The sequence below is a fragment of the Amphiura filiformis genome, chromosome 17 (assembly GCF_039555335.1).
Source record: "Amphiura filiformis chromosome 17, Afil_fr2py, whole genome shotgun sequence".
Lineage (NCBI taxonomy): Eukaryota > Metazoa > Echinodermata > Ophiuroidea > Amphilepidida > Amphiuridae > Amphiura > Amphiura filiformis.
Window position 1 is genome coordinate 49,527,354 of NC_092644.1, and position 27,689 is coordinate 49,555,042.

Consider the following 27,689-nt stretch of genomic DNA (forward strand, 5'->3'; position numbering starts at 1 on the left):
TGTTTCTCCGGATTGAGTGCTTGTCGCTGATTGTTTCCATTCTTGAACCTTTTCAACGATATCCTCTTCTGTTACACCAGCGTGGAGGTTCAGCTTGAAAAAAAGAACTTCACAGACACGTGCCAAATACATAACTAGCGTCGTCTTTCCACATCCGGTTTCTCCCATAATTATGACAGGAATGTGTGATTGGATCCTTAGATAAATAAGGATCATCTTGAGGAAGTTATCAGGAGTTAATGCGTATCCTGTACTCAGTTCTTGAAGCTTCGATCTGTCGAAAGGCTTATTCGTTTTTCGGCATACTTTTTCGAGTTCTCGTTGCAGATCGTCATGAAACATACGATTGTATTCCAACATGGTGTGATATTTGTTCGGCAATTGTGTGTTGAACAAATTTTGAATGTCACGTGGAACCATAGTTATGTCTCTGTATATGGGAGTCACCGTCTGCGAGTCTTGACGATGAAATGCTAAAAACAGATGATTGCTTTCATTCCACATAACCATGTCTTCCATTCTGGATACCACGTTTACTGCTGAGACGCTGGATCTCGATCGGAGGTCAGGATTTTCATTCACTGGTGACGTCTTGACAGACCGAGCAGAAAATTGCCGTGACACATCAAGCATTTTTCTTACAAATTTACTGCGCAGATCTTTTTTGCGCTCCTTTCCTACCATCCTCTCAAGAAATCTGGTGTCAAAATACATCGATGCCGACATTCTTCGTAGTTCTTGGGCAAATAGACTCAGGAAAGTATCAACAATTGTGAATGACAGTCCTTCTTCATCAGGATATTGCAGCTTTAATATTGCTCGGCATTCTTCTGCCCTTAGTGGTTTAAGCTGTGGACGTCCAACTAGTTTGATGTCTTTGGTATCAAGTGTTTCATCTTTCATTGCTTGAAGATAGTGGCAAACAACTTGAACAGGGCTACCGATCTCTTCACTGATCACATATTTGTCAAAGCCATGCCATTGAAGGTGTTTTCTAGGGAATGCGCAACAAACTGGCAACGAATTTCTTAATACATCTTTTTGCGTGTTTGCAACTTCAAGTATTATAACTGGTGAAGGGATGCACATATTTGTGTGCCAGATACGGCCATTCCGATTACTGCTATTTCAAAAATGAAACAATCGAACATTTGTCGTTCTGTCATTTCTGAGGCATCTATGTGTAATACACACTGCTTCTTCTTTGGTAACGTTTGCAGCATCTTAACAAGTCCATCTTTACTAAATGGACCGCTGACTTGTAATGTACTCACAACGCGTTGTATTGATGATGCGACCCATTTGACGTACTCTGATTTCCCGAGTCCTGGTTGGCTGGATGTAAGGACAGTCACACTAGCGATAAGATCACCGCGTTGCTTCAATGCAGCATCCGCCAATCCTGTATCGAGAGCAGGCCACCCTTCATTAAAACATGTTCTTAATTCTGAATCGCTATATCCACCCAATTTATGTGTGTAGTTTGGTGAAAACTGATCAATAATATGATGGTAATGTCCAGAGCAACAAATAAGAGCAAGAAGGAACCGCTTGTTATCTTTGTTCATTTTCTTGACCTCTTCTACGAGTTTGAATTGTGTTTCAGTAGGTAGCTGTTCCACACTGACAAGACAATATAACACATTTCTGGCAGGATATTGTAGAACCGCAGCTTTACATCTCTCAAGCAACAACCATACCTCTTCCCACGATGTTCCTGAATGGCAGAAGACGATTTGACTTGGTTCTGGTAAATAACACGTAGTATACTGGTACAAGTGTAACAGAACGTTGATAACTTTGCTGCACCCAGTTTCGAGTTCTGCAACAAACACACTTCCATGTGTGACATTCACATCTTTGCGGGATCCTGAACTTTGTTCAAATCCGGGTATTTTTCTATCAGGGTATACGGCGTTTTTGTATATGTTATCTAATGCACCGCCTAGTTGTAGAAGACTGTTTCTTGGATTCTTCTTTCCAGTAGGAGCTTTGTAATGATTCCTAAGACTTGTGTTAACTTCAATGGTTGGATTAACGAAGCGAAAAAGCAAAACCAACTCAAAGAACACTTCAACATCAGTATTAAAAAAACGATCAAGTATGCCGAGCTGTTTGGACTGAAAGAAGTTCAGAAAATAGAATTGCTTCCTTGCCTCTGATATATCATTCTGCCAGTCGTCTAATTTCCTCTTCAGTTGATCTCTGATCTTTTCTAAAGAGTCATTATCCTTTCCAGAAGCTTCGAATTCCCTGAATTCAAAATGTCCTGATTCTGTGAGGCGTTGACAAAGTTTCACAATGTCATTGACAGCGTTAACACGTGCTACAAATTTGGGTAATTCTGGCCTTACACGACTGGATAAGCTTTCAGTGTCGTAAACCTCTGTTTGTATTTGTGAATTGCCAATTAAAAGCGCTCTGCTATGTAAATCATTCAGTTCCTCTAGGCCATAGGTAACGTGTTTTCCTTCTCTTTTATACGTCAGTTTTGCTTGGCATCTTTCGTCTGTACTGGTCATTTTGAATCTAAAAACTCCACGTGTTGTAGCATTGTATATTTTTTCTTTTGTCATCTCTCCTCTGTTTGCAACATTCTTGTGCAAGTCCTCTAAATTGTACAAGTTATTGACACACGTATTGATCTTTGTGCTAATGCTTTCTGTTGTTTCTGTCTCAAGGGTGTTTTTGATAGTTTTATAGATTCCTTCTATCAACTCCTCTGCTTGAGTTGCTACTGTCACTCCTAATAGGGGAGTCATGAACTGTTTGACGTCGATGAGGGCAGACACAGTTTGCTCATTCACACTTTGATCAGACCTTTCTTCCACGGCATCAACTAGGTACCTCAAATCCTCTTGAATAACACTGCGTACAAATTGAATGAGCTTTCTGCAATTTGTCAATTGTTCAATAACTGGCCAACAGTTCTTTGGTGTGAACTTTTCTTCTATTTCATCTAATCTTCTTACGGCTTTGTGTATTTGGCCAAGCGTTAGACTATGTTTGCTTTCACTATCAGACAGGTGAATTAGAGTATCAAGCGCCTTAAAAGTAGCCTTCTTATCATCTGTCACATCGAATGTTCGAAAAACTGACTTTAACTGCTGTGCTCTTTGGCACAGTGTGGGAATCTTCATGAGGCTCACTATGGCCTCTTTCATTCTACTGGAGGCCTCCTCACCACACTCTTTCGACAAAAACGAAAGTTCGTCAATTAAATCGTTACCAATATTGTCAATTCCTTCTGTCAGATTCAGGATTATACTGACTGGAACGTTAAGATCACAGCGAGCCACTACGAAGCCATACTTGCGATATACAGGCAGACATTGCCTGCATATTATGTCAATGAATTCGTTGTAAGTGATTGGGTTGGATCCTTCTCCTTTAGAGACATGTGATAGCTTCGTAGATTTACTTGTCGTCACCTTTCCTACGAGAAGAATGTCAAGGTCGGGGATGCTTCCATCAAAGAAAGATCGGCACACGTTAAAGAACGTAACGGAATACACAAGATGCCTTAATTCTGTGGCAAAAGGTATGAGTGAATGAAGGCATCCCCAATATTCCGGACAACTTGTTTTTGACAATAAAAGTTTGCCTGCCTTATCCCTAACACATTCTTGTGCTTTCTCAGAAACCTCTTTGGCATTAGCTACAATTGCCAACTGACATATATCTGCTAGATATGTAATGAGATGTTGAAGAAAACTGCGGGTCTTAAAATACGTGTCTTTTGTGTCTTTAGCGGATTTGCATATATCGGTCCACTGGTCCCCACTCAAATGGCCACCAGGCAATGATTTTATCAGTAGAAATACATCGTTTTTTCTTTTGAGTATTTCATCCACAAACGCAATTGTCACATCTCCTTCAGAAACATTTGTCGGTAAACGTTTAAGAAGAGAAGCTATCGCATTCAATCCAATATGGTCGTGAAATTGGTATGTGCTGCTGTCAGATACTTGAAAAGTCATTGCTAGAAACTCATTGTAGTGGATAAGAGCTAAAACGTTTGCTTCAAAGTTGGGAAACCAACCCTCATCAATAGAATGGTGTTGTTCACCAGCAAAGACCTCTTCGGCGATAATATCTAGTAGTTTCCTCAAGATAGATGCGACACTTAGTGACCGTATGGTCACCTTATCACTTGCCTGAGAATCCCTGAGGATTTTGACCAATATTTGTGATTGTTCTTTCTTATCTTCACGGCGTAGTCGATCGTTGACGTGACCTGTAAGAAACCCCAGTTGTTCATCTGACCATTCCGTCGCAGACGCTTTGCATATAAATTCCAAAATTGCGTCCATGGGTACCCTTTTCAGCAATTTGTGAATGCTCTCATTGGCTCGTGTAAGGATGACCTCATCTCCTTTCAGGTAATCACTACGACTGATCGTATGTTGTATCTTCAGTGAAATTTCTACTTTCTCCTTGTAGTGTGTTTTGTCGCATTTGCAAGGGCACGATGATATTGATTGAATTCCTCTTTCTATCAACTCTTTCAGTTCTTGCTGCTCCAATAACTTCAAGATGCTGGATTCTTGAATTACTTTAAGGAACAATTGTTGTGAGCAATAAAGCTTGTCACATGACGATTTCACGCAGAGAACAATGTTCATTATCTGCAGAAATGACTTCTTTCCTTCATAAAGCTCCCGATCGAGTAGAAGCGTATGAACATTTGCGTCAGCTGGTGACCACGTCGTCTCCTCCTTGAAGTACCGATGTATACAGTGACGTAGCGCCAGTCTTACTCCTTGTATTTGAAATCTCCTGACATTTTTCCAGAGTTGCGTCAACATATTAAGGTCTTTTCGGTGACCTTGAATTAATTCTTCAAATCTTTTCGACACGTTTTGAATTACTTTAAAGTTTTCCATGATCGGTCGGAATTTTTCTACTGATAACGCTTGCAAAAGCTTTACTAGCGTGTTGATATCCTTGATCTCCCCGATAACACAGATCATCAATTCTTCTGAGTACTCAGGCTTGTTTAACAGGTTAGATAAAGCTGATTGCAGTTGATGAGTAGCTTTATTACCATGTGCAGGTGAGAAATCTGGAGGCTTTACTCGGTCTCTAAGATGACGAAGCCGTCCAACTGATATAAGATTGCTAAGGTATTGCCACAGGAAAACCCAATTCCCACGTAAACCTTCAACAATCCATATAGCGATGTCTTCTACTTCTTTTTCCAACATTGACGATGGTATGTCGTCCCGGCTGCATTGACCCATAAAGCCACTAAGTAGAGTCAATTTCCTTTCTTCAAAAAACCACTGCGTCTTATAAGTTGTTTTTGCCTTCACTTTGGCAAGCAACACCATTAAAAACATGACTTTTTTCCACACATGTAGACTCTGCTGCTGCTTCTGCTGTTCATCATGGTGTTCGATTTTTGTCAACTCATTGTCAAGCCAATCTTTGAAGAAATCTTCAAATGTTTGCTCAATGCATAGTTTGCCTGGGAATCCAATTTCATCAATTTCTAGAAGCGACTTCATCAGATTGTCATTTGTTAATGCTGTTAGCATTGATCTAACATGTAGAAAACTCCCACCTGTACAGGTGTTGCATGATGAAGCGTTGTGACTTATTTCAACTCTATGTTGAAATATATCATAACCTGTCTTTGGAGGGGCAGCCGATCTCCATTCCTTTTCCGATTTCCATTCTCTCAGTAATCCAGTTTGAACGGCGTATTGGTAATGTATGTCTTGATTCATCGGGAGGTAGACATCTTTTGTGGCAACGAGCCCGCTTCTTTTAAATTTGTTGCTTTCAAATTTGTCGAAATGTTTCATTTGAATTCTCTTTGTTGATCTATTCTGCATTTTATCTTGTTTCGTACGTAATGAGAGGATAACAGTAACAATCTTTTTCTTGTCCTTGATGGGAATACATACTCTGAAGGTAGTCGGTACCTGCATATCAATAAGCGAGTGTACACAAAGTAATAATTATATTACGCTTAGGAAAAAAATAAGCAACAACACCAACAATATTAATCTATCCTCATAACGCTGATAACCCAGTAGTGTAGACATTATATTGTGTGTGTGAAATGTAACTTTTAGGGGGTACAATTGGACGAAACTAAAGAAAAAAACATTTTGACGATCAGAGGTGGGCAAGATGTTCCACATGGGTGTAGCTGCCCCCCCTGCCTCTTGCCTAAAAAATGGCCTAATATTCTAAAACATATTCCGGCGACCTATATCCGAGGGAGGCAGGAGATAGGAGAGGGATGGAAAGAAGAGGCAGGATGTTCCACAGGGAGAAGCCAGCTGCCCCTTTGACACAAAAATCGCTTGTCCACCCCCCTCTCGGCCCACCAAAAATCGCTTGCCCCCCTCTCAGCCCGCCAAAAAATCTTTGCCCCACCCCCCACTTTTGAGCATGGGAAATTTTTGGGATCCCAATTTGCACACCTTAAATGGTCTAGATGTATGTTGCGAGCGCAGCGAGCAGGAAATTTTGTATATTTAAGCGTTTCATGAACTGTTTTCCTAAGTCTTTTTAGAGCGTTTTATTAAAAAGGTGCCGCATGAATGTGTGCCAAAAATCGCTTGCCCCCCCCTCTCGGCTTGCCAAAAATTGCTTGCCCCCCCTTTCGGATCGCCAACAATTTATTGTCCCCCCACCAATTTTACCCTCCCCAGGGCTCATAATTATTGTTCAGCTCCTAACTGATATGAATCAGAAAAAGGATACTTTTGTATATCCACTGTGTTAAAATACTATAGAGGGTAAAACTTTGAGGCCTTTTTAGATGGCAAGTACTGTACCTGTTCTTGATTCTCATAACAAGACAAACAATTTGCCTCTAACGTAAATAGCACAAACTATACATTTTTGACATCCTTGTGATCAGATGAATAATTTGGTGTATCATTAAACATGAGAAATTTCAAGTTGGCCGCCAAGATTAACCAAGATGGCTGCCAAACATTTAAAAAAAATTTAAACGGAAAAATGTTGGTTTGCAAGATTTTACCAACATTTTCCACATATTTTCATTTTAAAACTTAAGAGTGTGCACTATTTATGGTATTATTTTATAATCGATATAATAGGCCTAAATGACCCACTTGCTACTTTTTATACCCTAACATTTAAAACCCGACATTTAAAAGTTTGTCTATAAAACGTTTTGTGTTTGCTAGATTATAAAACTTCGTCATTCTCGTTGCAAAATATAGGGTGCACAACTTTTAAGTTCCCCCTAATGATTTTTTTTTTAAAGTTCCCCCTAATGATTTTTGAAAGAAATCGAAAATTATTTAACTAAATGTAAAATTGTAAAAAGTTATGAGTAACCTTATTTGTTTTACAAATCTGGACTAATTTGTAGTGTCACACCTCATTGCGTTCGGCCACAGTGGTTCATTATGTAAAAAAAGAGGCAGTTTTAAAAGTTACACCTGAGTCCATAGGAGTCAAATTTCAAACATTACAATATGTCAGACCTGTTCATGTGTTTGTAATGGAAATAAACCTAACGTCTAAAATTTTCAGTATGGAATGTGTCCTCCTATAGACCTTTTTCTCACACGTCACCAATCAATCGATATTGGGGTCCAGCATTCGAGTCATTAGCACCCAAACGCAATTACCGCGCCGGCGCGCGCGATCAACTTTGCGCCACGCTAGGCGTCCTGCGCGAAATTGCCAGCTCGCAGTACGCGTTTAGTTCGCCACGGTGTAAAAAGTAAACAAAATTGTGAAACAAAACAACGATTGAATTTTAAAAAGCATCGCGGTTTTCCGTATCTTTTGTATTTTATGGCATCAAAACAAACTGGAACAAAGGTAACTAGTATACAGTTCCCGTTTTAACAACTATTTTATGGAAGCTAAAGTGAAATATGACAAAACAGAGGAGAAAATACGCAGTATTTGGTGTTTTTACACCGTGGACACGTGAGAAACGCACGTGTTGTTTGTTTACATCTCAGACCCCAATATCGATTAGGTGACGTCATCAGAAAAAGGTCTATACTGTTGTTTTTTTTGTCATTATGTTTTTTTATTAGAAAGGAAAACAAAAAATAATCACAGAGAATTACAACAACAGCTGCAAAAGTATTAAAAATACATATTATAAGATACTGCAGCATGTACATATAGTAAATAGATACAGAGTCTATACAAGCAACAATATGGCATAACACTAGATGTACAAAATGTATAACAAAGTACATGTACCAGTACATTAAAATTCAAAGCACCACTTTTTAAAATGGTTACCTAATTTACCCTTTTTATAAGCAATGTCATATTCCACTTTACGTTTCATCAAAATGAAGTTTTTCAAAGCAGTAAAATTTGGGTTCACTTCCTGAAATCTACATCTGTAAATGTAGTATTTACCATTGAAATCGGAACGCTCCTTCGCCTCCGAAGGAGGCTAGAAAGGACGCATATAGCGCGTAGGCCGGTGCGTAGTGAAGTCGAACCTTTTTGTTTTGATCTTCGCGTGCTGATATTAACCATCGCGAACTCCGCACTGAGTACGCCGTGAGTGCGCGACGATGCTGTCGTGAGAGCGTAAAAAGAGTCAGCACGCAATATTGGGAGATAAATTTACGTGTTACCACTGCAGTTGGTCAACATTGATGAGCCTTGAATGGATTGTAGTTTGTAGGCCTACCCCGTAAATTGTACAAGAAACCGTTAATAATAATCGTTGTCCTGTTGTTTTTTAGTGGTTATATGTTCAATTCATTATTCATTTTATTCAGAACGGTATTATTGTTGCTTATTTTCATGAAAACAACTGCGCTATAGGCTAATCATAAAGACCAAGCCGGAGCCTAAATTAGTAGGCCTATGATAGCCTATATGAAGTATAATAAATATAGGCTTATAAATCACAACTATCTCAAATAGATAGGTAAGCTATATTAGCACCTTTTAACTTTAGCAAACTTTTATTCAAGTTATAAGCATGGCCTATTATAATACTCCTAATAAATATTCAATCAAAAAGATTTTGCTCATTTCCAACACCGAATTCAATTATTTATTCCCTGGTTCCATTGCCTAATTAAATGACTGAGTCGAGTGAGCCTTGTATAACAATACACATATCGACATGGACTAACGTGCTGAGTGTTAATTAAAGATAAATAAACATAAAACATAAATAGGCATAGGCCTACATGTAGGCCTACTCTCTTAAATTGTCCGAATAAATATTCAATTAAAAATATTGTTTTTCATTCTTTTGCTGATTGTAACAATATAATGGACAAATCGTTTTCGAAAGAATATTCAGTTGAAATACTATGGTAGACCTATTTGAATTTTCGTTCTTTTTATGGCCACGGGGCTTAATGTGCGATCTTACATATTCGGCCCAGATCTTACAATATGAAATTGGTTCATTTTTGCCCCCCCCCCCCAATAAAAATCCACGTTAATCAACGAAATATAGCCAGTGGGGTTTCATCCGGGGTTTCTTTCACTTTTTAATACCTTGTTATTTCGGTTTAAAATTGACAGAAACCTTCTCTGATAGTGATTTTTAATATACCGTATGGGAAACATAGGCCTACATTATGTCTTCGAATCAATAAACTTGAATCTCTCTATCTTTTAGCAACTGATCTTTTCCACTTGAATATTCAGCTGAAAAGATTGTTTCAATCTTTTGCCGACTGAAGATAAAGTCAAATCCTTTCCAATTCATTACACATTTAACATAATTTATTCATTCTAAAAAGTTTGAAGCGCATGCAACGCATATGGCAGTAAATTAGGAGTAGGCCTATCACTAATTGATTTGATGGTGAAACAAGTCTACGCAATGAACCAATCCAAAAATCAAATTCAGTCCTTTTTCAATCCATTTAGACATGTAAGATATTCCAATAATTATCATCAACAATCAAGCGCTATACAAGATTGAAATATTTCAATCGGTAAAAGAACGTAATTCATAACGAAATTTAAACAAAATTTTTCGTAATTTGCAAAATAGGTTTCTTAGATTTTATCCCATGATTTTCTTAAACTTTGATAGACCAAATTACTTTGAAGGAGGCCTAGGCCTACAAACAGATAAAATATACTAAGTAGGCTAGGACCTATAACAAAATATTTAAGCATAGCAAATAATAATGAATTCTATTTTATAGACAAGACAGCACTGGAACATAATATTATCAGACGATTCAGAATATGACAAATATCAATGACACAAAAATGAAAAAACAAAACAAAGAATTACATTAAAATGAAAAACTTACATTTAATGAAAGATTAATTAAATTAATTTTGAGTTTCTGTGATGAACGCATTTTTTTTGAGGTGGGGTGGCGAATTTGAAATACTCGATCACCCGAAAGTGTCAGTGTAAACAACTTGAAAACCCTTGACTTTCTTGCTACATTGATGCCATTTCATAAGTCATTATTTATTTAAAGACCACAATGGTTTTCCGGGTCGTTTTAATGCATAAATCCGCCCAATTTTGTCAACTTTAATCAGAGTTAGTGGCTGTGCGGGAATTTGACCAGTTTTACCAGTTATCATGGTTATTGGGCCGGAGTGTGAGAAATGTACGCGCCAGCTACCGCGAACACCACGTTGGGTAAACGCAAGCACTACGCGTGCGTTCCTCCTGACATTATGCACTCATCTGAGCTGGGTACTTTTTGGTACCCAGCTGCCACGGACGTTTTTATGTCAAAAGGGCGTAACTGACAGTTTGACCAAAATTTTGTTTCTTGCCAATTTTATGTTAAAATCATAACGATTTGCCTAAAAATACGTCGTATCTGTGAGAATAATATCCCACCATCGAGGAAATGTCTTTGGAGTTTGGATTAAGACACAAAAACGTATGAAAAACCGTCATAAATGTGGAGAAAACAACTGAAAATCGATGGCACTTTGGACCCTTTTCAGGGAAAAAGATATCACGACGCGGAGTAGTGCGCCTGACTTCATTCGAAACTGCGAGTTTCTCATCTACGCTTACGCTTTATATCATTGGTATTTACTGCATAATATTAAAAAGGAAAGAAATTTGTCATTGGCAATACCAAACATAAGATCAAAACTATTAAATTGAATATCTAAATGAAGTTTGTCATTTATCAGGTTAAATAAATCATTCCAGATGAATTTAACTTTTTCACATTCACAAAAACATGAACCACAGTTTCGGGAAATTTGTCACAAAAGAAACAAAGTGGGGAGTCTTTTCTCCCAATTTTGTGGAGAAAGCTGTTGAGAGCAATGGCCTTATGGAATAATTTAAAATAAAAAGATCTTAATTGAGTCTCAATAGTACATTTAAAATTCCGAGTATGAATTTCTTCCCACTCCATATTCCCCTTATTACAAAAGTTTTCAAAGATATCTTCCCAGAAATTTTGAATTCTCTCAGGGGGAGACTTATTTTTCATAATACTGTAAGTGTAGCGAGGGACCCTGAGGGCCAGTATTAAATTATTTGAGAAAATATCAAAGGTGTCAAAATCCTGGTCCTCAAAGTCATCCAGCATCCCACAATAATGAACAATGCTATCCATTAACATATCATATTTTCTCCTATCTCTGTATGGAATATCAAATTCAATTATTAAGTCGTCAAAAGATTTTAAAACTGGGGTGGGAAGATTATCATAAAGAACATCAGATAAAGTATGAATCCCTTTAGAATACCAAGAGTCATAATAAAAATACTGTTTTGACTTGGATCTAATATTCCTATTGAACCAAATACAAGTGCAATTCTGACTCCTCATTTCTCGGATCTCATAACCAAGGTCTTCAGTGGCTTTGTCTCTAAATGCATACCACGATCTGATTGAATCAGCAAGCTGCACATTCTTCAGTCGGGAAAGAATGGTTTCAGGTGCATGAGATTTCCAAAGAATTTTAACATCGCAATGAAATTTCTGAAGAAAAGATAACTCAAGAGATTTCCACATGCACTCGTAGTTGTCATCAAGTAAATATTTTACCCAAATCAATTTTTGAGCCACCGCAAAACACGTTACATTAACCATACGTAAACCACCCAAAGCATAATCCAGACATAAAACATCTCTCTTTACTCTGTCTTTTCCCCCATTCCAGATGAAATTAAAAAATAATTTATTCAAATTTTTGAGAAAAGTTTCTGGAATTTTAATACAAAGCACTGAAAAGAGATACAACAACTGTGGAAGCAAAAGAGATTTTATGACACAAATTTTCCCAATGAGAGACAAACTTCTAGCTTTCCAACAATTTAAGGTTTGTTCAATTTGTTTTAATTTCACCTTATAATTTAACTCAAAGAGCGAATTCAAATTGAGGGAAAAATTAATACCAAGGTAACTGAATTTGTCATGAACCCAGCAAAGCCCCTTATCTTGAAATGGGAACTCTTGATTACCTTTTTTGGAACCTATCCAAATAGATTTGGATTTAGACAAGTTTACATTACAACCCGAACATTTACCAAAAATATTGAGGATATCAAATAAATTTTGAAATGAATCCTTTGAACCATCAATGTAACAAGTAGTGTCATCAGCAAGCATGGACACTTTCAATTCTTTCTGGTTGACAAAAATACCTTTAATATTGGGATTAATCCTAATTGCACTCCCAAGTGTCTCCATAACGCAAAGGAAAAGGTATGGGGAAATCGGGCAACCTTGAAAAATGCCCCGTTCCATATTAACTGATTTTGTAAGAAAGCCGTTGTTAATAATATAGGATTTCCTGGCAGAGTAAAAAGTTTTAACCCATTTGATAAAACTTTCACCAAAATTAAGATGATCCAACACTTTAAAGAGAAACTCATGACTGACCGAATCAAATGCTTTTTGGATATCTAATAAAATAACAGCAGCAGGGATATCATTCGCCTCAGTAAAATCAATTACATCTAAAAGTAGCCTAATGTTATTACCAATGCTTCTGCCTTTTAAAAAGCCAGATTGGTCTGAATGGATCAAATTACCAATACATTTCTTTAAACGGTTAGCCATAGTCTTAGCAATAATTTTGTAATCAGCAGTAAGAAGTGAGATTGGCCTATAATTTTGAATTTCCAACAGATCCTTATCTTTCTTTGGCAATAAAGTAATAACCCCATTTCTTTGAGACAAACTAAGGAGGCCACTTTCAAAAGAAAAATTAAAGGAGTTGAGAAGCATATCACTAATGTCATTCCAAAAAAAATTATATAAAATTCGACAGGTAAACCATCGTACCCTGGAGACTTATTGTGATTCATGGAACAAATAGTCTGAAAAATCTCATTTTTAGAGAGGGGTTGATCAAGATTATGTTTATCATCATTTGAAAGCTTGGGAATATCAAGAGGATTTAAAAGATCATTAACTGTAACATCATACTCAGTACAATTCTGTTCAACACCAGAATATTGATACAACTTACTATAAAATTTGTGAATTTCCTCCAGAATATTCTTTTTGTTTGTTATCATATCTTGATCGGCGGTCCTGATGCGATTAATGCTTTTCTTATCATTAGATCTTTTCTCCAAATTACAAAAGTATTTGGAGCTTCTCTCACCTTCTTCTGCCCAACGGCAACGGGATCTGGTAATGAGACCATCAGTCTCAAAATCAATAATTTTATTCAACTGGGATTCTAACTCCTTAAGCTCATCCTTAAGAGTAGCATAAGCATCGTCATCAAGACCGTCAACCAATTTAAGTTGAAGCTCCTTAATCTTATTAATAAGGTTATTCTTAGAGGATGTTCTATCTTTCTTCTTTCTAGATGTGTACTCAATACAATAACCAGTAATTGTACATTTGAAAGCATCCCAAATAGAATTGGGATTGCAATCAGAGTTACTTAGATTGGTCATTTTAAACTCCTCAATTTTATTTTTAATAAATTTAATAAAATCAGCATCTTTACGAAGATAATTACAATTCAGTTTCCAGTAGCCTCTGCCCCGGGGGTTGGGATCTAAATCAAATTTCAAATTAACAATTGAATGATCTGAGTTAACACCAGGAAGAATTTTAGAACCATAACAGGTACCAATCATATTTTCTGAAATCAAAATATAATCCAATCTTGATAAAACCTTGGATTGTGTTGATGACGGGTATATTGCCTAAGTTTAGGATGATAATGCCGCCATACATCAATTAAATTCAAATCTTCAATCAAAATATTGACCATTTCACTTGCATTAAAATTTGAATGGCGATCACGAGAACCACGGTAATCCAGATCACTTAAAGCTAAATTTAAATCACCAACAATAATAAGGGATGACACATCAAATTTATCTAAGTGGGCAAACATATCCAAATAAAACTGGGGATCATCAGTATTAGGAGCATAGATATTTGTCAAAACAACTGGGAACCCATTCAAAACAGCAGACAAAATTATAAACCTACCATTAGGATCTTTATAAATAGATTTAACATCAACAGAAATAGAATTACTAATCAAAATGGCCACCCCTCTGCTGTTAGAAGCATAACTGTTAAACCAGGCATGAGCACCCCATTGCGATTTCCAAAATGCTTCCTCTGTAGTAGAAGAATGGGTCTCCTGCAGAAAAATAATATCACTTCCTATTGACCTAAGGTAATGAAAAACTTTTTTGCGCTTGAAAGTGTCCTGAATACCTCTACAGTTAAAAGTACTTAAAGTTAGAACCATTTAAATATTGGTAGAGAAATCCCCAAAATATCCTCTTCTGATGTAAATGTAAACATATTCATTAAGGTTACAAAAAAACAAACAAACATGTATCAATACATTGATTGTATGACATTCAAAACATTGCATATAAAAATCAATGTTCCTATAAACAATACATGTCGAGTACACATTACCTATATCTATTGTGATTGCGTTGAGTAAATAAAACAAGTAAAAGATACATGACTGCACATTTGAATTGAAGCTGCTGCAGAAAATGAAAAAAAAAGTGATTGGAAAAAACACGCAAAAACAAGAAATCATTGGAAGACAATCGCGACGCGCAAATGCACTTGGTGGAAAGACAGGCCCTCAAATCAACACACAAGCCTGAGCAAAAAGTGAGCACCAGCGAAAAAGCGCAATGCAATTTAAATTGCAACCATGCACGGACATAATATTTAGCAATTTTTATCAGTGATCACACAAGTGATTTAAAACACATTTATAATCCAACATCAACATTTCAGTGTTCAAAGTTCAATAGTTCAAAGTACTTCAAATAGTTCAAAAACACCGTAAAACGGTGATGATCCGGTTCTTCAAAAACAAGAAATAGTGCCAACTTATTTCAAGTTCAAGTGTCAATTTGTATCACTGTTCACACACAAAATTTAATCATACAAAAACATTTTAATGTTCAAAGTTCAAAAGATCAAAGTTCAAAAAACCGAAAAACGATAATGTCCCGGTTCTTCAAAAACAGCGCCTACTTTATTTCAAGTTCTACTTTACTTAGCTGTGAGTACCGATCCATTGGAGAGTCTATATTTAATAATGTCAGGGAAGACAAAAAAAGGTTTTCTTCCTTCCTCCTGAAGCTTCTTAAACTGTGCCATTTTCTGCTTTCTCTGCTGTTGAACACGCTGGGAGACATCCTCCGACACAAAGAGCTTGGCATTATGATACTTGCTGGTCTTGAACTTAGAGATACATGCCTTTCTCACCTTTTCCTTCATGATAAAGGAAGAAAATGCCACATGGATGATTCTAGGACGTTGCTCACCCTCACGACGAAATGAAGGTGTCCGGTGGCATCTTTCAATTGCATAATCTTCTGTAGAAAGGCCGGCAAAGTGAAAAATATCATTTACCCTCTGCAAACAGTCTTCCTTGATGGAACCATCAGCCTCAGGTACTCCAAACAATACAATATTGTTGCGACGGCTGCGATTCTCTAGGTCGTCCAGCTTGTCCAAGAGCAGCTTATTTTGATCCTTCACTGACTGCAATTCAGATGTAACACTGGCCACATCCATCTCAAAACTTTTAAGTTTATTTTCACAGTCAGAGATCCTTTCCATCATGATGGACTCCAACTTGTTGAAACGATGTTCAAGGCGCATTTCAAAGTTCATAAACCATGAAGGTGGAGCTGCATCTTGATCCTGACTATCGTCGAAAGAAAGTTTCTTCGCCGAATCCGATAAACCCCTGGGCGCGGCCATGTTTTGAGACCCGTGACCTTCAACCCCGGTCATATCCGCCTTAGGCGCAGAATTCGTTTTCTTCTTCTTCAGATTTGGCGACTGTTTAGTTGGCGATTCTAAGGCTCGGTTATGCTTTGAAGGGCCCATTTTAGAACCACTTTTGTCTATAACACCGTCAAAATCCACTGATTTATCTTCAACACTAACACCCTGTCCGGCAAAGCCGCAATTCTAATTGCAAATCAGAGCACGAAAAACATCACGTCTGACCGCTATCGAGGTGAAGAGCGCCCTCAAGGTCTATACTGTTAACATGTGCATTACAACGTCGCCGACGCGTCGGCGCAAAGTCCGGGTCCGTTGCTGGTTTCAGCCAGATTTACTATTCATCTCCTAACGAACAGACCTGGCACATCGACGAGGTGCTCTCTGCTGATTTTCACTTCTCCTGTGACCTGAAATTTTGTTCTCAATTTTCGAATCGCATTAAAGGCAACTCCCATACAACGAGCAATGTTTTCACTGGTACATGTATGTTCATCTAGTAAACCTATTGCTCAACCGCGAAGGAAATCGGGCAAACGCGGCATTATCAAAATGTGACTTTTCACATGTGATGAACTACTGGCGATGTTAGGTCTTTTTCTCACTGCAGTACATATCCCGCCCAATTCAGCCATTTATCATTAAAAAAGAAAAGATTTAAACACTTGCTTACCTTTTGAAAATGATGAATACCAAAGATTAAGTTTTCTTTAACAAACACATGAATATTGTTTGAGAGTTGACTCCTATGGACTCAGATGCACCTTTTAACACTCTTAAAAACGGTCTCTTTTTTTTACATATAATCCATTGTGACTGGACGCAATGACGCGTGACGCTATAATTTGGTCCATATACATGATACATGTATATGTAAAACAAATAAGGCTACTCATACCTATTTACACGTTTGCATTTCATCAAATATTTTTGATTTATTCAAAGAAGTATTAAGGTGGGAATTATATATATTATATATTATAATATGGTGAAGAATCTCTCTTTAGAGGCTTGAGTCATATTCTATTTTACCTTATTTTCTTCTGATAACTCGGAAGTCTTAGAAAGCTCACCATCAACCACTTTGAAAGCGTCAACTTGTTTCTGGAAGTTAAGAATAACACACAAATGTATTAGTCCAGTGACAGTGTTTTTTTAAATTATTATTATTATTATTATTGTTCTATGTGTGGTACAAAACAAAATTGTGAGGGGTGTAAAATTGTCACCCCTGGACAATTCGAAATATCAAAGGTCAGTGTTTGAATCTGGTCAAATTTTGTCCTACCTATGCCAAATTGCTCCTGAACAAACCCAGTATTTTTGGCACGCCGGAATTTACTTTGCACCCATCTCCATTGCCCCCCCGGTGTCGTGCTCTGAATGACTCGAAACACGCGACACACAGTGTCGAGACCCTGTATTATAAATGTAAACTTAATACTCCGTTGGTGAGCAACGGGCGATTGGTATTTCACCGAACGCAAGAAAAGGAGTCCTATCATGTCCTAAATCGATCGCTAGATCGCTCAGTGGTGAAGTACAAACTCAAAATGGAGACATGAATTCAATTCGATTGAAATCAATATTCTATTATTGACGCAGATAAAGAAAGGGGAAGCGATATGTACATTGTGTTCCTTTATATAATTGTAATTCTCAAATAGTTGAATATATCACAATTTTGATGAACGATTTCAAAATCGTTATGGATAACATGCAGTAAAATATATCCACAGCAAACAGCAATCCCCGCTAATTAGTGTATTGCATTTCCAGTTAGTGTATTGGAAACAAAACCTGGGTTTTACCTGACAACAAATCGAATTTTCTTGTAATGGCAATATCAGAAACTCTGTGGCAGGCTCTGTGGTATCTCATATCGTGTAAATGGTATGCTTAGCCTGAATCGCTCGGGCTATCTTGAACAAAATCGCCATGCGTAGCTGTTGAAAAACGAGAGGATTCGCCGTACTATCACGGCAATTTTTGACACGAAGATATAGGGATGATGACGCTGTGCGACAATCTACTTACACTATATTAACGAATCACTCACCTCACGCTTGATTTTATCTCCTCCTAGCTCTTGACGCGGGAGATTCGTTTGAATTACTTGTGCCAGTTGATCCTTTTCCTCTTTAGTAAACCTCCATGCACTGGGTATTTCGAGCAAAAGTTTGGTTGTTACCTCTTTATTTGGGCCAAAATTGCTCAATATACGCGGTATCACGACGTTATATATCGTTTCAATCTGTACAACACTTAAGTTGCATGAAGCTTCTGATTCTTTTGCGTCTAGAAGTTCGTCAATATCGTCGTATAATTTACCGAGGTAAGCGACAACCATAAGCCAATGCCGTTGCTGCAATCTCCAAAGAACCTCTAGACCCGTTTGTTTGATATGAGGAATAGACCATTCCGTTAGGGCTTCTCTTCTAAGGGCACCCACTTCACTACGCATTCTTCGTAACTGTGCATCGTCCAAAAACGACATGCTTTTACGGCGAATTCCTTCACCGAGATACGGTAGCATAATCCCATATACTGTCATAATAAATATCAGTTTGTCGCCAGTATTTTCAGATAATAAAGAGAGAAGATTTTCTGCCCAGTCGAGGATGCAATTAACATTTTCGTTCGTGAATATTTCTTTGTTATACTGCCACATGTGTTCTACATCATATAATAGCGTTTTGAGTGACTTGGTGTTCTGAAATTCATCTGCAATCGACTGGAGATAGTACATAAGTCCTTCGAAAATATAAGCACACATTGATTCGTCACGTCCTATCGGAAAGTTCAAATGGTCACGAAGAACTTTATTGTTTGTTCGAATTTTTCGACGACCTGGTTCCCTTGTATGTGTCACGTTAACATTACCATCACTTATCTCATATTCATATCTATACCAAAGTTTGGAATCTCTTTGCAAACCGGTTGCCATAGCTCTCCATATGTAATTGTTTCCGCTTCCGATAGCTTCATGTTGGCAATCGAGGGTTGTTATTCGTTCATGTGCGTCGTTGGATATATTCACCGTTACTTTAGTTACAGGAAGACTTCCAGTCCAGAGATTAAAATGAATCTGAAAAGAAAATGTGACATACATTACACCTGCGATATATAATTCACAAAATGTTGAAATCATCTTGAGCGTAGAAATCCAATTCAATAGAAATCCAATTTGTTTGTTAGAAGATATCAAATATACTTGTGAGATGTATTCTCCACAGCAAATATGAAGTTCATACTTAATTTTCTATTTTAATATTGACATTTTGGGTAAAAAAGTGTTAAAAAAATCTTTTTTCAACACAAATATCTCAGCCCAGCCAACGTCACTTTTCAGAAATGACAGCGGGGTAAAATAAAAAAGATCTCAGGGTGTTTAGATAAATTTCAACACCATTGGAAGCGTTGCACAAAAACCTCAAAATCACTATGGTCAGATTTCTCGAAGCTGGCTAGTGGTCAGGCTTCCTAAGCCTTTTGATAAAGGGAGTATTGATGACCTCAGGCACTTCTTTTTCACCTGCAACTCTCTGCATAACATTCGTTCCGAAGAGTATTCAAAGCTGGAATGCGACCTTGTATATATATGGGTGGGTGCGCGATTTGTGTGTGCGAGTGTGTTGTGTATCTTTACCATTTTAGGTAATTATTTTATCTATTGTTTCCTATTAATTGTTTTAATTTCTTTTGTCTTTTATATGAACACATCGCCAATTTAGGCCTATACCGCTGATACAAAAGCGTCTGTTCAAATGAATAAAAATAAAATAAATAAATAAAATAAATAAGATATATTATGGTTTTCTACTGGAATAGCCCATTGGATCAGTATGATGAAAAAGTTCCTCGTGAACCCAGTAACATGCGTGGAAAAAATAACTACTGATTTATACATATAAATTAGGGGATGTGCAATAAGTATGAGCCCCCGAAGGGGTAAAATTTCAAACGGCTCACCAAAAATCGCTTGCCCCCCCCCCTCTCGGCCGGCCAACACAATTTTGCCCCCCCCCCTTGCGCATGCCAAATTTTTGGGATCCCAATTTACAAACATTAAATGGTGTAGATACATGTTGCGAGCGCAGCGAGCAGGAAAATTTGCATATTTATACATTTCCGCACTGTTTTCCTGAGCCTTTTAAGAGCGTATTATTTAAAAGGCGCCCCATGAATGTGTGCCAAAATTCGCTTGCCCCCTCTTGGTTTGCCAAAAATTGCTTGCCCCCACCTTTCGGCTCGCCAAAAATGTCTTGCCCCTCCCTCAATTTTACCCTCCCCCAGGGCTCATAATTATTGCACAGCCCCTTATTCCCTTTGAACAATGCACATTATAATTTGTTAATTAGTATCCATTTAATTTTCTGTCGAATATTTTTTGAAATTGAAATAATGAAAACTAATCCGAATAATTCGCAACTTACATTCCTTCTTTTACCTAGCACTTCACGTTATACAAGAATGTGGCTGGACGCACATAATTCGTTTGTTTGAATATTTCAAGTTCAAATAATGAGACATTGATTGAAATTAATCAGTTTATTTTGCACCACATAAAGATATCAAAATATGTTTGTTTAATGATTGTTAACCTGTACAGCTATTTTTATTTAATATTTCAAGGTAAAGTGGTGAGACATTGACTGAAATTTATCCGTTTATATATTTTGCTTACACATTTTAGGTTGAAAATAGCGCCATTTGAGGCACATACAGATGTCAAAACATGTTTTTTAATGATTTTTAACCTTTGCAATTCAAATGGAAGTCATTTTGAATATTTCAAGGTCAAGTGATGAGACATTGACTGACCCTAATAAGTTTGTATATTTTGCTCACACCTTTATACATTTTAGGGTAAAATTGAGGCATTTGCTTCACATAAAGATGCCAAAACATGTTTTTATAATGATTTATTGTACACTTGGACGCCATCTTGGACAAAATCGAGGTGGCCCCTGGGCTTATTTTGATTCTATTGACTGAGAACTCATGGTGATTAGGCGGTTGAAATTTACATTTTGGAGGCTAAGTTAGTTTACCAGTACTATTTCTCAGTAATTTCCGGTATTTGAGATGCCACATTTCCTTCTCATGCCTGAATTGCAAAGTCAAAATTTACGCACTTTTAATTATCTTCAGCCCATTTTGGGACTTTTTATCAAAATGTACACATTATTTCAGGCATTTTTCCACAAAGTTTTAGGGTCAATGAATGGGTCAATGTTCTGTATAATGTTCATATTTTTGTTCTTTTATTTTCGTGTGTGTATAAGGGACCCCAGTTTGTGGGCCTTATGCCTGTTTGGGGTCACCCATTTGCACCACACATCGTATATTGATGTTTTTTGCGCAATAAAGGTATTAATAAAATATAAAATAAAAATCTAATTTTAATGTTTTTTCCCTACCTAATGGTGAGTGATAATTAGTATAAGATTTTTGGTGGGCCGTGCAGGCACACCCTATAATAGTGTATGTTACTTACTAACTTACCCAGCAAACACAAAACTTTTCGACTTCGGGTTATATAAAGGGTATATAAAGGGTACAAAACGTTTTGGTAACATTCTAAAACATTTAATGATAACCTGTTGCAAATATTCTAACATAATGTTATTTAAGTGTTGACAAAATATTTGGCAAAAATGTTTGCAAAAAATATTTTACAATAACATTTTGAAAACATTTTAAAATATTGTTGCAGTGTGTTTTCATATAAAACGTTTTGAAACGTTTTCATATAATCTTTATATAACCCGACATTTAATGTTATTAAAACGTTTTTATCTAAACCAAACCCCAAAATCTAAGACGTCTAAAATGTTTTAAAAACGTGTTTGTGTTTGCTGGGCACTGACCTACTTAGTGAGTAACCTTTTGGTCTTAAATGGGCATATCTTAAAATGCCACGAAGGTATAACCACCTGAGTGGTGTCAAATGAAGGAGAAAAAAGTAAGAAATACAATAAAAAAACACGGGGGGTTCTACTCCTTGTACTTTTAAAGTTGTGTCCATTTTATTACCCCTCCCCTATGCTTTGTATTGAGCCGTGAGGCCATTGGGACACATTGTGACTGCCCTGGCCCCGGGCCCTGGCCTGAACTTGTTGACCTGACATCTTTGAATCTGACAATAGCCACAGTGATATGTGACACCCAAATAATATCACATATTATATTGGGGTAATATGCTGCATAGGACTTGCTCTTTAATATTACAATAAAAGTACAGTTCAGCGCCTAAGTTGTTAGTTTGATATTAGGAGCTATTATAAAGCGTAAACATTTAATTTATATTAGTCAAGTTAATTAATATTGTTTCTATTAATTAATTAACAAGTTAATTAATATTGTTTCTATTAATTAATATTAATTCTGTTAATTAATTAATACTAATTAGTTCAATTTTAAATTAATAATTAAAAAAAAAAGAATACAATTAAATGAAAACCAGGGGTCTAGTACTCCTAAAAGCGAAGTGTGCACTTAGCTCGTCCACCAGTTTGCGGTGCAATAACCGCTCTTGTTAAATGTCTAAAGTAAACTATAATACAAATACAATTTTTCTTCGATGTTGTTACATGAATATGCTAATATCGGCATATAAGATACATTTATGGGGATGGTAAAGTTCAGTTGTTACATCAAAGCAAAATTATACGCAAAACAGGTCTACATTTCTGAAAATTCAAACGCCTGGCTGCCCACCCAGTAAATTATTTTACCTAATTTGAGGGCAAAAATAAATTGAATTGCCCCCCCCCCAGTAAATTATCTTTATTTACCTGGGGGATTTACAGCTCTTTTCAAAGGTGCTTCATAAAGACCAGAAATTGCTCACCCCACTCTCGATCAGCCAAAGATAATGGCTGTTCGAGAATTATGAGCTCCGAGGGGGATAAAATTTCCGAATTGCGTGCAAAAAATTGCTTGCCCCCCCCCTCCCCCCGTCTGCCACAAATCGTTTGGCCATTTGGCCATCGAAAACAAACTTGCCCTCCCCCTTTACATGTGCCAAATTTTTGGGGTCCCAATTTGCAAATAACCTTAAATGGTCTAGATATATGTTGCGAGCGAACAAGAACAATTGCATATTTAAGCGTTAGGCGACGAAAAAAAGAAACACTGTTCTACGGGCGGACGGACCTTTCAAGTAGGGTCGGTCGGTCGGCTTTTTTTTTTTTTTTTTTTTAAATGACCCAAAAAATCACCAAAATCTGTAAATAATTTGCAATTTGAGAAAATACACACACAAAAATTTGTTCCTGAAATTTCCGAAATTTGGATCGGCATTCATTTGTACAGGAAATTTTTATCCCCAATTTCTTCAAAATCTGGGTCGGTCGGGCCCGTAGAACAGGGTTTTCTTTTTTTTTCGCCTTATAGAGCATTTTATTTATAAAGCGCCGGTCCAATGTCGTAACGTCCCTCTACCTCCAAGGACCGCTATCTCTAAGGTTCGCTATCTCTAAGGTTCGCTATCACTAACGTGTAAGTTCAATAACTCTAATAGATAAAAGGGTTCGCTATACCTAAAAAAGGTCCGCTACTTCTAAGGTTTGATATCACTGATTCGGAATAAGGTTCGCTAGTTATAAGGTTAAATAAGGCTCGCTATCACTTATTTCAAATAAGGCCCGCTATCACTAATTTATTGAAGGTTCGCTATCTCTAAATCGCTTACCCCCTCTCGACTTGCCAAAATTGCCCCCCCCCTCTCGGCTCGCCAAAAATGTATCCTCCCCCCATTTAACCCTCCAACCAGGGCTCATAATTATTGTACAGCCCCTAACTTTCCGCTCCGTTGACTTGCCAAATATTTCTTGCATTTTTCCAATTTTATCCTCCCCAGGGCTCATAATTATTGCATATCTCATCACCGGTTTAGATAAAACAAATGTTGGGCCCAAATTGAGCCTCCCCTAGCTACTTTTGTGGGTACCTATTCCTATAGTAATTTTTTGACACTATTAATTTCTTACCTCAAAATTTTCTTCCGATTCTTCAGGACTTCCGGTTACTTTCGCGGCTCCCTGAGGTGTAGTGTTTGAACTTGACTTCTGGCTTGGAAATTTCATTTGGACAAGTTCAGTCAGTTGGCGTTTTTCGTCTTTTTGAAACCCCCACGAGCTCGGTATTTCCAGTGATAGCTTGCTTGTTGATTCCGTATGTGCGCCATAACTATTAATTATACGCGGGATTACAGCATCCTGAACAGTTTGCACGGTAATTTTATTCTTATTCACCGATTCTTTTGCGTCTATAAGTTCGTCAATATCGTCGTATAATTTACCAAAGTAAGCGACCACCATAAGCCAATGAAGTTGCTGCAAACTCCAAAGAACCACAATACCCGTTTGCTTGACGTAAGGAATGGACCATTCCGTTAGGTCTTTTCCACTTAGTGATGCTAGTTTATCACGAAGTATCTCCAAATAAAGCACGTCTAATTTTATGTAGTGTTCTCCGATTTCGTTGTTGGAGAAAAGAGCACCATACGCAGTCGCTAAAAATGCAATAACTGTGTCTTGATTATTAGCTGTTGAATAAATATAGAATTGTCTATCGGCCCAGTCTTGAATAAACTTCATTTGATGTGGCGCGAAATCATCTGTCCGATGTTGCCACATATGTTCAAAATCACTTAACAATATTTGAAGGGAGTTCCCGTCTTTTGATAAATTTTTCACCAAAACCTGCAGATAATGATGAACACCCAGAAGTATTACATTTGAATCTGATGTCAGGCTATAGCCAGGATAAGTAGTAAGAATGTCACAAATATGTCTGTTCTGTGGTGTAAATGATCTGTAATAGTGTTCCGCAACGTGTACCAAATTACCGTTACTCTGCTGAATATCAAACTCATACACATACCAAAGCTTTTGACACGAAGATAAACCGGCTGCTGTGACTTGCCAAATATTTTTATCATGATTGAGGCTGCATGGAAGAGATATCTTTTCGTCATTCTCATTCTGTTGGAATATCGTCACAGAGAGTTTAGTTATCGGCAGCTTCCCGGTCCATAGGTTGAAATAAACCTGAAAGAAAAATTAAACAAAAGAAAAAGAAACATTTGAAATATATTTTTAAAGGGCACGATATCCATTGAAAGACGCAAGGCAGTCCATTTTGTCTTTGCACAAACAATAATGCTACACTGGGTGAACGTTTCATTTGAATTTTTGTGTGACATTTCACTAAGAGAAGTATTTTTTTATTTAAAAAAAATTATATTGAAGTTTTTTAAAAAGTAAATTTATGCAAAAGACATTCGTCCGAAAATCATACATATACTAGGGTACCTAAGTTTTGCTGTTCGTGTTTTACCTTGAATAAAGCTAGCGCTGTATTTCTTGTGGTATTATAACCATTTATAACATTTTTTTATATATTGTTAATTAATTAAATAATTAATATTTGCTTCTATCAAACAGATGGAGCAATTCAAAACTAGACATACTGTTGCTCACGAGCCACGAATATCAGACGGCGGCTTCTGAGTGACCTCATTTGACCTTTGACCTCGGATAAACTCGGGTTGGCTACTCATGCTCCCTCGAATCAAGGATAATTTGCAACACATTTAAGCCCAATGGAGCCCATGTTAACATTTGATCTTTCCTGATGTTTGACCTCGTATGACCTTTACGGTTTCATACTCCCCAAGTGTCAGGGATCATTTTCCCCGAGTTACAGTCCAACTTTAAGATTTGGCCTTTGACCTTGGATGACCTCAGATGCTTTTTTCATGATCCCCACATATCAAAGGTTATTTGTACTAGGTTTTAGCCCAATCGGACATATTTCAAAATTTTACACCATTTTGCACCATCAGTAGAAACCATTATATAGCATTTACCACATAGCCTTAGTGTGTATGTATCGATTTTCATAAATGCATCATGGGAAGGCATGATTTCCTGTGATTTAAATACCAGTAAAGTAACCGCAAAATGGGCTATTCCAGATGATAGCCATGCACCCCCTCCGGAAGACATGACCTTAATCTCCCACACAGGGAGTGTTGATTCAAATGGGCCGGGGTGAGTGGGTGACTCCATTTGAAATATACACTCCCTGTGTGGAAGATTCAAGTCATCTCTCGCATAAAGGGTGTATGGAATTCAGTTGGAAATGCCCACTAGACAAAAAATGACGAAAAATGACGAAACCTAACGAATCTTAAATATAGACAGTAGAGCTATTGTCTTTACTTCTCTCTTGTTATCAAGTAGCAGACTAGCTGTCTCCCTGCCCAGGTTATCTGCCAAATCACTGCCTCTATTAATTGACAGCTGCTTTATCACATTTTACACAAATATTTTCTCAAAATTATCCCTATTAAGCCTTACGTGAAGATTGACCCCATTGTGTGGTACAACTTATTTGAAGCTTGGGTCATCGGTTCTTCTTCTGTTTGGTGGTCATAACATGTTATTTAAAGGAGGAGTAGCATTTTTAAATTTTTCACAAGATGACCCCTAATAACCCTTTCGTGACCTTTGACCCCTATCAGTGCAAGCGTCTGGCACTAGTAGCAATTTGCGGTTCTACTAAAGAAGAAAGAAGATTCACAGTATATCAGGCGGAAACCAGTAGCGTAGCCAGTGGGGTGGCAAAGGGGGCAGAGTGCCCCCCCCCCCCGAACAAAAAACGAAAGAAAAAAGTGCCCCTCTGTCAAAAAATGAAAGGGAAAATATGAAGGGCAAAGGAAAAGAAAAGGGGCAAGGAGCCCCTTTTCCACCAAAATTCACCCGATCATGGGCCAAAATAGTGTAAAATAATTGTCACAATAAAGCCCTTTCAATCCCGATCATGGGCAAAAATCTGGCGAAAATAGTGTAAAATACGCATATCGTCCCAATAAAGCCTCTCTAAAATCAAAACCGGTATATGTACGAGTATGATGCAACTGCAATTTTTTTCGTCTGTGCCCCCAAATTTTATTTTGCCCCTCCTGACCAAGAAAGCTGGCTACGCCCCTGGCGGAAACCGCCTGATATAATTTATGGCGTGCGTCATCTCAAGCTGAGAGTAACGCTATGAGTAATGCTAACCCAATCTCGGGGGACGTATACATACGGCGATTTTTCCATACGCTGGCGACGAAACCGCGTAAACGCAATCTGCCACTGCGAAATCCAACATGTTGTTACCCTGAAGTTCAGACGAGACACACTATAAATAATGGACGTCTTTTAAATAATGCTAAATGTTTAAATCAATAAAGATAAAGATACGTAATATTAGATAATATTAAGACTTACCTCTCTAGCAGAAGTATCTGAAGCCATGTTTCCTCATAAATTTACACCACAATAGAGATAGTTTATAGAGGACACAAAATTAATCAATATTTAGGTTTGCTAACTGTTGTTCGTATTTCCATTAACGCTCATGTTTCCTGCACAATGGTCTGTATTAGTCTACGTGTCGTCCTCTTTATATATACAGACAACGTTGATTATATTACTAATTTCGGGA

General features: G+C 37.4%; 1 protein-coding gene across 1 annotated transcript; it reads right to left on the reverse strand.

Annotated features, from left to right (window-relative positions):
* Nucleotides 1–778: 778 nt before the first annotated feature.
* Nucleotides 779–27,499, reverse strand: LOC140138272 (uncharacterized). Its single transcript, XM_072160184.1, has 5 exons — nucleotides 27,473–27,499; nucleotides 24,182–25,243; nucleotides 18,244–19,272; nucleotides 17,217–17,288; nucleotides 779–5,930 (listed from the first exon to the last, which is right to left on the reverse strand). Exons 1-5 carry the CDS (start codon nucleotides 27,497–27,499, stop codon nucleotides 1,065–1,067), a joined length of 7,056 nt encoding a protein of 2,351 aa, XP_072016285.1. The 3' UTR covers nucleotides 779–1,064.
* Nucleotides 27,500–27,689: the final 190 nt, after the last annotated feature.

Excerpts from the sequence above, each read along its gene's own strand:
- LOC140138272 (XM_072160184.1), bottom strand. The coding sequence starts at position 27,499 with ATGGCTTCAGATACTTCTGCTAGAGAG. Across the intron at positions 25,244-27,472 it reads CAGATACTTCTGCTAGAGAG|GTTTATTTCAACCTATGGAC; the intron begins GTAAGTCTTAAT and ends TTTTTCTTTCAG. Across the intron at positions 17,289-18,243 it reads GAGATAAAATCAAGCGTGAG|AAACAAGTTGACGCTTTCAA; the intron begins GTGAGTGATTCG and ends CTTAACTTCCAG.